At 62.9% G+C, this 13,541-nt stretch overlaps 1 protein-coding gene across 1 annotated transcript; it reads right to left on the bottom strand.

Annotated features, from left to right (window-relative positions):
• Positions 1–6,217: 6,217 nt before the first annotated feature.
• Positions 6,218–12,492, bottom strand: UTP14A (UTP14A small subunit processome component). The gene is made up of 14 exons (XM_021547742.2): positions 12,325–12,492; positions 12,030–12,094; positions 11,783–11,847; positions 11,529–11,671; positions 11,270–11,425; positions 10,291–10,410; positions 10,016–10,110; positions 9,789–9,912; positions 9,629–9,706; positions 8,833–9,178; positions 8,146–8,681; positions 7,575–7,762; positions 7,408–7,507; positions 6,218–7,071 (listed from the first exon to the last, which is right to left on the bottom strand). Exons 1-14 carry the CDS (start codon positions 12,481–12,483, stop codon positions 6,688–6,690), a joined length of 2,559 nt encoding a protein of 852 aa, XP_021403417.2. The 5' UTR covers positions 12,484–12,492; the 3' UTR covers positions 6,218–6,687.
• Positions 12,493–13,541: the final 1,049 nt, after the last annotated feature.

Below are 13,541 nucleotides of genomic sequence, written 5' to 3'. Positions count from 1 at the left end.
AGAACCTACATCATTGCCACCTCCCTGACCAGAAACAAGAACATGTTGGCTAACACAACCAGCTGGGCATGGCACACTCTGCTCCTGCCAGGCTGCTGTGGGGAGACCCTGACCCTTCTGGGAATCACGTTAGTGCCAGCCATGGTCGAGCAGCCGGGATGGCAGGAGTCTCTGGATGAGCTGGGATCATGGAGCCTTCTCCTCTGCCAACGTGGTGGCAGCTGGTGGCAGCAAAGGTGGCTTTTAGCTCTTGGCACCAGAAGAGGAATGAGGTGATGCCTCATGTGCTCCATGTCACCTCCATGTCCAGGGCTGCTTCTGCCCTGGACACCTCAGCTTCCACTGGGAAGGTGGGGCTGGGACTGCAGAGCCAGGGGACGGGTGTCCCATTGGGAGCAACAGTGTGTCCATTTCTGTGGGGTCTGGAGATTTCTCGCTGAGTTTCTTGGGACTTTTCTGAAGAAGGATCCTCCGTGCTGCTCTCTCTGAGGTGGGCAGAGCTCACCTGGGTTTGGCTGGTGCAGTGACACTGCGGCAAATCGCCACCTCTACCTGCAGCCCTCATCCTCCCACATTCCATGGGCTGTCCCACTCCAACAACAAACACTGGCAGCATGTGTGGCGGTGCAGATGGAAGGTGATGGTGGCAGAGTGGCTGCCTTGTCCTCCCTGCTGGAAGTTGGGGACAGGGAATGATGGGCAGGGAGGCCACAAGTGCTGCGGGGCACATGACAGGCCAGGCTGCTGCCTTCTGTCCTGCTGTGCAGCCCCTCTTCCCCCTGCTCCCCAGGGGACATGGTGCTCAGGAGGGACATGGGACAGAGTCCCACCTCCTGCGTGAGAAACTGGATCTGTTATGAGCTCAGAGGCTGACATTTTGAACCCAGCTGCTGGGGCCAAAACAAGGCTGCTCCTGCCTCGGGAAGGGAATTTCATGGATTGAGATTTTGGGTGGCTTCCTCTTGAACCATCCAAGGGAATTTGGGACTGGTCTCTTCCTCCTTATCCACTGCAGGCCTCCGCGCTGGCTGGAGAAGTGTGAATTGCCCATGCTGAGCAGCACAGACAGGAGTCAGCAGGCACACGCTGTCTCTGCTGCCCTCCTCCTCCACATCCAGGAGAAGCCCTGGGCTGGGAGAGCACCGCTGACGGGTGAGAATGTGGGATCACCAGGATAAGGCAGGGAGGAACCATGTTGTGCCTGGGAGCCAAGGGAATAGCTGGCAGCCAGGGCAAGGGCAAAGTGATGGAGGGGAGGAGAATACAGTGGGTGAGCAGAGGCTGGGGTGCCAGGGGAGCCCCATAAATCAGGTGAGGAGCCCTGCAGGGCTGGCAGGGGTGAGAGAGGTGACTGCACAGAGCCCTGGCTACACTCCAGCCCTTTTCAATGCAGCATGAGGCTCTGAAGAGTAGCTGGCTGTGGGCAGAACAGGGCTTGCCCCTGGCCCCTGGCTCCAGCTCCCAGGCTGCCATGCCAAATTTCAGCTCCTTTAGTGTCTGTCCCCCAGCCCTGAGCTTCCCAGGTCCGGCCACAGTAGCCACCGGGGGGCTCCTAATTATAACAGCAGACAAAGAGCTGGGCTCTGACCGCAGTGCTGCATCTGACAGCCTGTGCCTGGGGATGCTGGAAGTGCTGCTGGCAGTCCTGGCAGTGGCCAGGCTGTGTGGGGGCTTGAGGCCCTCCAAGAGCTGGAGGCTGGAATGGCTAGCAATGCCCGGCCTCAGGCATCATCCCCAGGAGCTGGCCGCTGCTGCTCTGCCAGCTGAGAAGCCCCATGGAGGCTCCAGATGGCCTTGGCTTGGGCAGGACAAGGGTGCCCAAGGAAGGTCCAGCTGGGAGCAGAGGTGGAGCAGGAGCGTGGAGGGGGCTAAGACAAGGAGGGACATGGGGGCTGAACCAGCCCCACATCTCCCATGGCACCGAGTGGGCAGGAGACCATCCCAGCGTGTCCCAGGGTGTGCCCCCAGGGGCGTTCCCGTGCTTCTCCCCCGTCTCTGCAGCGGGAGCTTGGGGTTTGCCAGAGCTCTGCCGCGTGCAGAATGGAAGGTGCCACCTCTGCGGCAGCTGTGCTCAAACGAAGCTGCTATTATAACACTGGCCAGGGCACACGTGCACACACACATCTGCCTGTCAGGAGGACATCTGCCTCTGCTCACCCTTCAGTCCTGCCCTTTGAGGCCCTTCATGTCCCCTCCGGGAAGTTCTTGGTGCACTGGCGGTGCTGGAACTCAACCAGGTGTCCCTCAGCCCTGGGATGCTGCTGGTTTGGGGCTGGGTACCTCATCCCCTGGTGCAGGAGTGCAGCACGGTGCCTGCTTCCCACCTGGTGCCACTGACATCCCACTCTGACGTGTCACTGTGGGAGCTGCAGGGTGGCAGCTGGGACAAAGTCATCAGGGGACACGGGGATTTCCCCCTTTCCTCTCCAGGCAGCTGAGTACAGGCAGGGACCCGCCACCTCTTGGAGACCCTGACAGAACGCGACAACACAGCCTGAGTGAGAGGGTTCCCGCTCTGGAGGGTGACAAGGCTGGTGACAGCTCCCCCAGGATGTTCAGAGCCGCAGGTATTGGTGTTCCAGCGCTGTCACCGAACTGGTGTGAGGAGCGGCGGTAACACCACAGGCACCCCCGAGCCACAGAGGGCCCAGCCACCCACGTCCCCAGGAAAGGCCCCGCAGCGGGGCGAGGGTCCCGACTACAGCATCTCGGCAGAATCTCCGGCTCAGGTTGTGCCGTGCTGGATACGGCATCTCCATGGAAACCCCCGGCTCGGGCGGTGCGGGCTTGGGAGATGCCATCTCCACGGAAACCGCTGCGGCGCCCGGATGCGGCCGGGATGCGCCGGGCACCGGGTACCGCGGCGGGAGGAGCGGGTGTGAGCGCGCCCCGGTGCGGGGCGATGGAGGCTGAGAGACTCGGGGAGCAGGGACCACCCCTGTCCCCGGCACGGGATATGTTGGGGAGAGCATTTCTGAGCCTGACGGTCCAACCTCAGACTTGCCTCCCCTGTCCTGTTTGTCCCGCACTGTGCCAGGCTGAGCCTCTCGCCTCCGTCCGGTCGGGAGGCGGTGCTCAGCCCCTCTCGCACCCCGGGGAGTGGAGCTCGGGCCCATTCTGGGGAGGACCGTTTCCAGCCCATGGGGGCTGGAGGTGTTCAGGGGCACGGAAATTCCCCGATCCCAATGGGCAAAGGTACAGGATCCCAGGGATCCACCCCAGAGACCCAGGGGTGCTCCGTGATGGCCGCAGTGCTCGTATTCACATCCTGCGCTTGGGAAGCCGGAGGGACAAGATTTCAGCTGCAGAAACAGCCCAGAAGAAATATTTTACAGGTTATTTATAGCCTGCATTTAAAAAAGATAAAAAAGAAACAAAAAATACCCCAACCCCCCAAAAAAACAGCGACCAAAAGCCTTTTGTTTGTTGATTTTAAATCCGCCTTTTACTCCATCCCACTCCCACTGGCCTCCCGGGACGCCGGGTGCAGGAGCCCGGCTGCAGCGGCAGCTCCCCGGCGCTGGAGCGGCCCTTGCTCCCGGGCGGGTCCCTGCCCCGGGGGGACCTCGCGGTGACCGTGCCCGTCCCCAGCCCCACGGCAGCGCCGCCGGCCCTGCCCCGCCGCCCGCCCGTGTGCCCGTGTGCCGGCCAGGCTGGGCGGCCCCGGGCCCGGATTAGCCCCCGCTCCCCGCTGGCACCGGGAGCAGCTCGGCCGCCCTTGCCGCGGCTCCCTGCTCCGTAAGCCCGGCTTTGACGTAGCCCGGAAAGTAGGCCAGTAAGAGCAGCCGCAGCCGCTCGCGGCTCTCGGGGGACGCGGCGCTCGGGCGGCCGAGGGAGGGCTGCGCGCTCGCTCCGCGGCACCGGGGCTCCCGTGGCCCACGCGGTGGCCGGCGACAACAGGGCTTTGTCCAGGTTCTCCTCGGCTCGCATCCTGTCTGGCAGCCGGCAGCCGGCCCTGCTGTCACGGGGAGAACGACGATCAGGCTGGGGAAGTCCCCGCAGGGAGCCACCCCAGCCCGCAGCCGTGCCGGGCTCCCCGGCCCGATTCTGTCCCCTTGCAAAGGGCTCTCACCCCCTTCCCCGCCAACCCGGGAGGCTGCAAGTGGGCATCCCTGGCATCCCCCTTTCCTGCGGCAGACCCGGAATGGGTTATTAACTGAAAAACCCCGAGCTCCTGTGCTCAGTAAATCCATTTCTGCAGAGAAGTCAGAGGGCCAAGCGCTGCCTTGATGTGAGGGCTCCAGAGGAGCCTGTGTTGTAGCAGGAGCCTGGAGGGGTGGGGATGTCAGCACCAGTGGTCACCCCTGCCAGCGTTCCTCCTACACAACCCACCAGCTCATGTTAACGTTGTCCCAGTGTATTTTTGAAGCATCTCTGGAAGCCCCAGTTCAAGCCAGTCCAGTGCGGCCGTTCCTCACAGGATGAGGCAGATCCAGATGTGTGGCTACAGCTGTTCTCTCCCACGCTGAGCATCACCCCCACTCAGGCTGCCAGACCCACCAGCTCTGTGTGAGGCAGGGATCCATACAGGGATCTGCACCTCAGCAGGTCCTGCCGCTGATCCAACTTGTGACAGCTGCAGACCTGCTTGCTCCCGGTCTGAGCTGGTGTTACACCTGCCAGCCTCGGTCCTCTGCAGGATCTGCACCTGAGCACTGCCCTGGTGCCACCATCTTCCTGGCCCTGGAGGGAGCATCGGAGCTGGGGAGGTTCCAGTTCAGGCTGGGGCTGGGCCAGACCTCGCGGGGCAGCGCTCCCCTCTTCAGGGACACGGGTGACACCACGCACGGCAGCAGCATCCTTTGCCGTGGGGCGGGCCAAATTGCCAAACTGGGGGGCTGAAGGCAAATGGGGGGTTCCCCCTCCCTGCTGAGAGGCAAACAGCAGGACAGCACCCCGCAAATCCTGCTGAGCCCGAACCAGCTCTGCTGTAACAGGCTCTCCAGACCATTCCCTGCCGGGTGCCCTGAGAGTCCCGGGGCTGGAGCTGAGGAGGTGGGCTGGGTGCTGGGACAGCCCATCGTGTCCAGCCAAACACTGCCTGGGCTGGGGAGGAGGAAGGCAGAGCCATTGGCCAGGGCAGGGGAGGGAGGGTCCCGGCAAGAGGGACAGGGACAGCAGTGTCCAGGGATCTCCTGGCCTCAGTAGCTGGGGGTGGGGGGCGGCTCTGGGGGACTGCAGGCAGGTGGAGGGGCTGGCAGGGGACGCTGCCTCCCCCTCCTCAGGGCGCTTCACCTTTTACTGAAACAAACACAATCCCTCTGGCTTCAGGACATCTCTGGGGTGAAGGTTTCCCACGGCAGAGGGCCACAGGCTCTGCTGGGGCCACCAGCCTCGTGAGGGGCTCTTGGCGTCACAGCACAGAAATGCTCACTGCTTTATTTTTCTCTTTTCTCTTCTCTTCTTTTCTTTTCTCTTTTTTCTTCTCTTTTCTTTTTTCCTTTTCTTTCCTTTTTTTTTTCCTCTTCTCTTTTTTCTTCTCTTTTCTTTTTTCCTTTTCTTTTCTTTCCTTTTCCCTTGCCTTTTTCCTTTTTCCCTTCCCCTTTTCCTTTTTTTTTTTCCAAGCAACACAACCATGGCCCCATCACGGGCCAGTGCCCTCTGACTCTGCGGCCCTGGGTGCTCCAGGGGCTACAGACACTCAGATGGGTCCCCAGCAAAGCTGTGACACCTGGCCCCTGTCAGCCCCCAGTCCCGTCCCAGTCTAGGGAGGGCCCTGGGCAGTGAGGGATAGTGGCAGTCAGTCAGCACGGAGGGTGTCTGTGCCCCGACCCCACAGAACAACCCCCATTCCCTGGTCTGACCCCGCTGCAAGGCAGAAGGGTGGCCCTGGGGACAGGCCGTGCCCGGGGCGGGCTGCAGTGCCAAGGTGGGAGGAGGCGTCCTTGACACGAGGGACACATTTCCTGGGATCAGCAGCAGCTCCAGCTCCTGTGCTGGGGCCGGGAAGTGCTCCTCCAACTGGTGCTGAGCACAGCCCACGTTGTAAGTGGGGGGAAAGGCCTGGAGGGATCCCTGCCCAGTCCGTAAGGCACTGGCACATCCTGCCACTTGTGCTGGATGCACCAACCAACCCCTGGGAGGCACCTCACTGTCACACTCCAAGGGGTGGCTGGGCACAGAGCATGGGCTTGGAGGTGGGCAGCAGGAGTGGGGGCTGCCAGTGGACAGAGGCAGCTCCCAGCACGTGCAGAGCTGCAGAAACCTGACAGAGCCATTTCCAGGTGATCAGGTTTATTAGGGCTGAGCAGGTACTCAGGGAGTGCAGGTAGACCCCAGAAACACCCCGAGGCCAGGCTCAGCATGACAAGGTGGGGAGAAAGCCCCTTTGGCCAAGATTTAAGAATCTATATAGGTACAAAAATGGGGATATAAAAGACAAAGGACAGGATGTTGACAACTATTCCAGTCCCTCACCATGCTCCTAAATGTGCCCCCACTATGAACTCCTGACCAAGCTTTCACCCTCAATTCAGCCAAAGCACCCAACCATGCATGGACCCCAAGGACAGGATGGAGGGCCCAACCTGGCCCTGGACACTGCCAAGGCAGCCATGCAGACAGCACAGGGAGGGCAGCCCTGGGTTTTATTCCAGAGAAAGAGGTAGAAGGAACTGGAGAGAACCAGGACCTGCTCCTGGCTCCTCTGCTCATTCCAGTTTGAGCCTCCAGGCTGCAGACACAGAGCTACTGTGCTCTGCGGTGCCGGGGCTGTGCCTTCTGCCCAGGCACAGCCCTCCCACTGGACACAGCCTTCCCCTTGGGCACAGCCTTCCCTCTGGGCACAGCCTTCCCTCTGGGCACAGCCTTCCCCTTGGGCACAGCCTTCCCCCTGGGCACAGCCTTCCTCTCGGGCATGGCCTCTCCCCCAAGCCTGGCCCTGCTGCCAGGGGCCGTGTCAGGGACATCCTCAGCTGAGATAGGCTGGATGATGTGGCCGGCACGGGTGATGACACGAGGGGCTGTCAGCTTCTGGAAGGCACGTTGAGTGTTCCACGTGGGGCCCAGGGGCGTCCGCATGCTCTGCTCGAACTGCTGGTGCCGCTCAAAGGGGAAGGGCAGCTTGCTGACCTGCGGGGACACCCCAGGGGTAATGGCCGAGCCACCCAGCCCAGCTTTTCCAGCCCATGCTGCCCCCAATGCTCACTGCTTCCCACTTGTCCAGGACCCACTCACACTCTGCTTCCCTTTCCACTGCCAGCAGAGCCCAGGAAGGCTGGGACAACCACCACCACCAAGGGAGCAGCCCTGCACATCCCTCCCTTCATTTCCGAGCTGTTTAAGCTGGAAGCTAAGCACTGGGCAGGGGTTACAGGCAGGGATTGTGGACGTTTTGGGAAGGGATCACAGGAATGCCCCGGGCTTGCCCGGGCACTGGAGCTCTCATGGAGACCAGGTGTGGCCCACCTGATGAGCAGCTGCGTGGATATTACGCTTCTCGCTCATGATGACGTGGGGCAGGTGCTGGTCCTTCCGCGGAGGCACCGGCGGCGCCTTGATCAGGAACCTGTGGGCAAGTGAGGGGTCAGGGCTGGAACGGGGCTGGGCAGAGCCCCGAGCTCTCCCCCACTCACCTCTTGACCTTCCTGGTGCTGGGTTTCAGGCCTGTGCCACCCCACTCGCCCCAGCCTGGCAGCACCAGGTTCACCGGCTGTGGCTTCATCGCCTCCTCTGCCTTGCGCTTCTCCCGGCGGAAGTCAGCGACCACATCGTCCCCAGCAAAGGCCTCCGTGATCATCCCGCGCTGCTCGATGCCACCCTCCTGCACCAGGACAAGCCACAGTGGGTTTAAGGGTTATTGGAGGAACTGGGAGAGACTGGAACAAATTGGGAGGCACTGGGAGAGGGTTTGTGGGTACTGGGAAGAGTGGGAAGGGAGTAAAAGTTACTGGGCATTACTGGTGGGGTTTGGGGTTACTGTAAGGGGGTTTAGGAGTACTGGGAGCTACTAGTTTGGGGCTTCTAATTACTGGGAGGAGGTTTGGAGTTACTGGTTTGGGGTTACTGGGAGATACTGAAAGGAGGTTTGGAGTTACTGGAAGGGAGTTTAGGATTACCAGGAGAGGGTTTGGGGTTACTGAGACTTAAGGGTTTGGGCATTACTGGATGGGTGTTTTGGGTACTGGGAAGGCCCATCCTGCTCACCTCCTCCTCCAGGACCACAGGCAGGCTGGAGCAGTCCATCTCCTGGGGCTTCCCATCCAGCACAGCCTCCAGGCTGATCATCTTCCTCTTGGTTGCTGCTTTCTTGGTATGTCTGTCCCCAGTTCTGGCTTTCTCCTGCTGCCGTGCTCGCTTCCCTGGTCTCAGGGCTACCAGCTTCTCCTGCTCTTCCACAAGCTCCTCCTTGGCCAGACTCTCCATATCCTCCATGGTCTGCACGCGGCGTAGCTGCTCTGAGAGCAGGAGCTCCTCCTGGGCCTGAGGGGGAGGCTCCAGCCCTGCACTCACCAGCTCCTCGGCACAGTCTGGGGGTACTGGGCTGTCCCCCAGCTCCTCGGCACAGTCTGGGGGGACTGGGCTGTCCCCCAGCTCCTCAGCACAGTCTGGGGGTACTGGGCTGTCCCCCAGCTCCTCAGCACAGTCTGGGGGGACTGGGCTGTCCCCCAGCTCCTCGGCACAGTCTGGGGGGACTGGGCTGTCCCTGGGCTGCTCAGCACCAGTCTCAGTCTCATCAGCACCTACATGTTGAGGGTAGAAATAGTCACTCCACAGGGCAGAGAGCAAGGACAGCTGTGTGAAACCAGCCAAAAATTGTCACCAGATCCCTCTTCCTTTTGTCCAGCCCCCATCAACCCCAGCCTACCCAGCTCTCAGCCTTGAGCTACTCACCATGGTCCTTGCTGTGCCCCTCGGGGTTCCCTGTCCTCTGCTGACGCTTCTGCTCAAAGTCTTGCAGCAGAGCTTCTTCCTCTGACAGCTCTTCCTCCTCCTCCATCTTGCCCTTGCTCTCCACAGCAACAGGCACTGTGTCATCTCTTGGACCCTCCTGTGCCTCAGGCTCCGGGGCCAGGCCACTGGGCTTGCCCAGCATCCAGGGATTAGCCCCACTAGGCATGGGCAAGGCCGTGGTGTCCTCCTCAGGCACCTCACACGGCTCCTCCTCGGGCGGCTCCACCCGCACCTTCTGCATCAGCTCCTTGTTCCTGGCCAGCTGCTCCTGCAAGGCCTTGCGGGCCTGGGAGGCACCGAGAGGCTCTAACACAGGGCAGAGACAACATTCCCAACCTTCCCTGCCCTTCCCATTCCCTCAGTCTCCTCTCCTTCCCCAAGCAATGCTGAGGATCCTGCCACGGCATTCCAATATATAAATGGGATTATAAGAGATAGAGAAACTTTATACTGTGGCTTGGAGGGACAGGACAAGGGGGAATGGCTGCACATTGACAGAAGGAAGGGCTAGATGGGATATTGGGAAGAAATTCTTTCCTGTGAGGGTGGGGAAGCCAAGGCAGAGATTGCCCAGAGAAGCTGTGGCTGCCCCATCCCCAGAAATGTTCAAGGACAGGTTGGTCAGGGCTTGGAGCAACTTGGTCTGGTGGAAAGTGTCCCTGCCCATGGCAGGGGGGTGGAACTGGGTGAGCTTAAAGGTCCCTTCTCACAAAACCCTTCTGTGGCTCCATCTCACCTCGAGGTCATACTTAGCCATAATGGCCCTGGATCGGGCCCATTTTCCCTTGTTCTGGTGCTTAAGGCTCATCCGCTCCTGGGGAAAGAGAAGCATCACACAGAGCTCCCCAAGGAGCAGGGCCCTCCCGAGGGGTGAGGCAGAGGTGCCGGGGCAGCACCTGCATCCTGAGCTGCTCCAGCTCCTCCAGCCGTTCCAAGGCGGCCGCAGGGTCCGACTTGTGCAGCTGCTCGAACTCCTTCAGGGCCTGGCGCCTCCGGCTCTTCTTGAGCACGCGGTGGTACCTGTGGCACAGGGGTGGCTCAGGGGCTGGGCAGCCACGGGTGAGGCAGGGCTGGCCTGCCCTGCCCTGTCAATGTGCCCAGCCCAGCACAGGCACAGCCTCACTTCTTGCTCTTGATCCGCTTCGCTCGCCGAGCCTTGGCCTCATAGTAGGACTGCAATGCCCGGGCCTTCTGCAGCTCCGCCCGCCGGCGCCGAGCCTGCCGGGGAGCGCGGGGTGAGGGAGGGGAACGGGGGGTGAGGGAGGGGAACGGGGGGTGAGGGAGGACAGCGCGGGGTGAGGCACGGGGAGCAGGGGGTGAGGCACGGGGAGCACAGGGTGAGGAACGGGGCCAAGGAAGAGGCCCCCAGAGCCAGGGCCCAGCAGGATAAAGCCTCACCTCCTCCAAGCTCATGGCCTGCACTGAGGCCATCTCCTCTGGTGTCAGCAGCGGGTCTGTGATGGGCTGCTGTGTCTTGTGGAGCAATCCAAAGATCTCCTGCTCCAGTGGAGTTCGGGCCTGTTGGGACAGTAGACATGGCAAGAGGATGAGGAGAAGTGCAAGCAGCAGTGCTCCCCTGGATGTCCCCATCCATTCTCACTGCCCCCACGTTGGTCTGTGGAAGGCCCAGAGAAGCATCCCCTGCCTTGGGGGACTGGGTGGCCATAGCCCCACTCATGGCTCCCACACCACAGCCCTTGGGCACTCTCCCAGCCACATGGCCCGGTGAGGGCAGGTAGAATTCCTCCCGCATTAGAAAAATGGCCTCCCAGTTGCCAGGCAGTGCTGACCAGGGGGAACCACACAGGAGTTCCAGGCCATGCAATGCCACGTCCCTCCAAAACAGAAAGGGACTTTTGGGCAGATCAGTGTGAGCAACAGGTTTGCTGGGAGTTCAGTAGGGGCCGTCCCTTCCTCACCTGGGCATCTGACAACTGCCAGGGACAGCAGTGCTCTCCTGCAAGCAGCACAACCCCACAACAACTTGCATTCAAAACCAAACACCTCCCTCTTTTGTAAGGAATGTTTCCAGGCACACAGGACTTGGCAAACCAATCCCCTCTGTCTCAGCACTTGTGGCCAAGGGACACTCCCATGTGCCTGGCCCTGAGAGGCTACAAGAAGGGACACAGCAGGCTCCAAACCCTCTGCTCACACCCTACCTGGCTTGTCCCAGATGGAATTTACACACCTGCTCTGTAAAACTGCCCTTCTAACCTTCCCAAGCTCAGCGGGCACCTGCCCAGTGTCACCCCCAGTCTGGGCCTGCCACCACTGCCCCTGGCACAGCCAGGAGACATCAACCTGCCCCAGCTGATCCTGGAGCCACCCAGCAGTGCCCCCAGAGCCACCCCAGCCGTGTGAGCCCCGGTGTCACCTTCCACGCTGAGGTGACCCTCTCCAGAGGGGTGACGGTGGCGATGTCCTGCCGCAGGGGGAACACCAGCTGCTCTGCACGCCGGTTCTGCAGCACCACCTGCTGCCACTTCCCCACCTCCTTCGAGCTGGTCACGTAGGCCGCTTCCCTCACCACCTGCAGGGGAATGGGACAGGCAGAGAAAGGTGATGGTGGCATCAGGGAGGCACACGGGGGTCCTGGGGGCTCAGCTCAGACTCCCCTGGCTCCCTGCACTCACCCTCTTGGCCTCCTCTTTGCTCAGTGGCAGCTCCACCGCCGCCTTCTGCTTCACTCTGGCCAGCTCCTTCCTCACACTGCCCAGCGTGGATTTGGGATGAATGGGCTGCAGCAGCTCCGACAGAAGCAGCTTTTCCCCAGCACCTACGCACAGGTGTGGCACTGCCGGGTGAGGGAGCTGGCCCAGCCCTCACGGGGGCTCTCGGCGGGCAGCGCCATCCCAGCTCCGCGAGCCCTGTCCTGCTCCCCGCTCACCTTTGCAGCTGACATTGAACTCGGACACCTGCCCGCTGGCCTCCGAGCGTTCCGCCAGCTTCCGCCTGCGAGAGAGACACAGAAAACACCCCCGAAGGTTCCTCGTATCCGCCGGCTGCTCTGGGGGGCCTGGGGCCGGTGCCGAGGGCAGGGGCCGAGGCCTGTCCCCTGCCCTCCTTGCTGGGCAGCCTCCCGCCACCCACGCGGCTGCCGCAGGAGCCCCGGGACGCCCGCAGCCGCCACTCACCGTTTGCGTCCGGACAAGGCGCTGATGGCCTCCAGGAGCTGCCGGTGCCGCCGCTCGCCATCCTCCTGCCACAGGGCACACGCGGTCACAGACCCAACCTGGCCCCAGCGCCCGCTCCCCCGTTCTCCCCGGTGCCCCCAACGGCACCGCCCGGCCGGCTCCCGGGCCCGACATCCCCGGCCAGGCCATGCCGTCCTCCGCTGCGCCCACCGCGGCCGGGAGAGCGCCCGGAGCGCCGCAAACAGCGGTGGAGGCTACCCGGAGAGCCCGTGGCGCTGTTCCCGGCCCCGCTCACCCCCTCCTCGCTGTCGCTGTCGCTCCCCGCCGCCGCCGCCGCCGGCTCCTGCTCCGCCATGGCCCCGCACGCCGGTACTGCCGCAAAGCGCCGCCGAGTGTCGCGCCGAGCCCCGGCGCCCTGCCGCAAAGCGCGCCGCCGTGACGTGCGGGTTGCCATGGCAGCGGGCCCGGCGGGCGGGGCGGGAGAGGCGGAGGGACCGAAGGGGTCCGGGAGGGGCGGGCAGCGCCCCGCCCGCCTCGGGAGCCGCCGGGACACCGCAGTTCTGCGGGTCTTCGCTCCGTCCCTGACTCTCGTGGCTGCCCCCGGCCGCAGGGATTCCAGGATTCGCTGTTTTCCCTCGGGTCGCGCCAGTGCCGCGGGCTCGGGACGGAGCTGCCGCACCTCCGGTTCCTCCCGGCGGCCGAACCCGGCTCCTGGGAGCGTTTTGGGGGTCAATAGGATCTGGAGGATGGTTGGAGCAAACACACGGAATTGTCAGCCACGAAGCGGTGTCAGTGTCCGCCACTGCGCCCGCAGCGCCCGTCCTGCCCGCGCCCCTTGTCGTTCTGCTCCGTCCCGAGCCGGGCGCACGGGGGCTCGGGGCAGGAGGGACGGGGATAACGAGCTGCTCCCCGTCCGCTCCCGTCTCCATAGCAACAGCCGCGGGAAAAGTTCTGTGTTTTCCCCTCGGTTTGGCGCTCCGGGCCCTGCCTTTGCTGGCAGCCACGTGCCCGGCGGGAGCGCTGTGTGCGGGATTCCAAAGGGGCTGGGATGACAGGGATCGATGGGATGCCCCTGGCAGGATGCCGGCAATGGAATCCTGGGGGGCTCTCCGGACCCAACCCCACGGTGTGGGCGTGCAAAACCGTATGAAAACTACTGTGCGAAATGTGGGAATGTGCGGATGGGGCGGGAGGGGCGGGGAACCCACGACGGGAGCATCCCGTGCGCTCCCCGCGGCGCTGGGACTCGGAAGCCCGGTCCTTGTAGACACCCGGGGAGAGAAAAGGTTAAAAGAGGAACGGGGGGCTGCACCGGGAGGTCTGGAGGGAGCAGTGGGGGATGAGCCCTCACGGCCCCGCCCCACCACGTGCCGCGCCCCGCCCTCACCCCGCCCTCCCTTGTCCGCACCGGGGCGGGTCAACCACGCGGAGTGGCAGCGCCCTCAGCCAATGAACCAGCGAGAAGAGGCGGGGTGGGAGGAGTCACCACGAAGTGACAGCGCCAGTGACCAA

Source organism: Lonchura striata, chromosome 14, assembly GCF_046129695.1.
Source record: "Lonchura striata isolate bLonStr1 chromosome 14, bLonStr1.mat, whole genome shotgun sequence".
NCBI classification, from domain to species: Eukaryota; Metazoa; Chordata; class Aves; order Passeriformes; family Estrildidae; genus Lonchura; species Lonchura striata.
This window is presented reverse-complemented; position numbering and strand designations above follow the sequence as displayed.

Coding starts and splice junctions, on each gene's coding strand:
- UTP14A (XM_021547742.2), bottom strand. CDS start 12,483: ATGGCAACCCGCACGTCACGGCGGCGCGCTTTGCGGCAGGGCGCCGGG. Junction 8,682..8,832: donor GGGGCACAGCAAGGACCATG/GTGAGTAGCTCA, acceptor CTCAACATGTAG/GTGCTGATGAGACTGAGACT. Junction 7,763..8,145: donor CTGTGGTCCTGGAGGAGGAG/GTGAGCAGGATG, acceptor GTCCTGGTGCAG/GAGGGTGGCATCGAGCAGCG.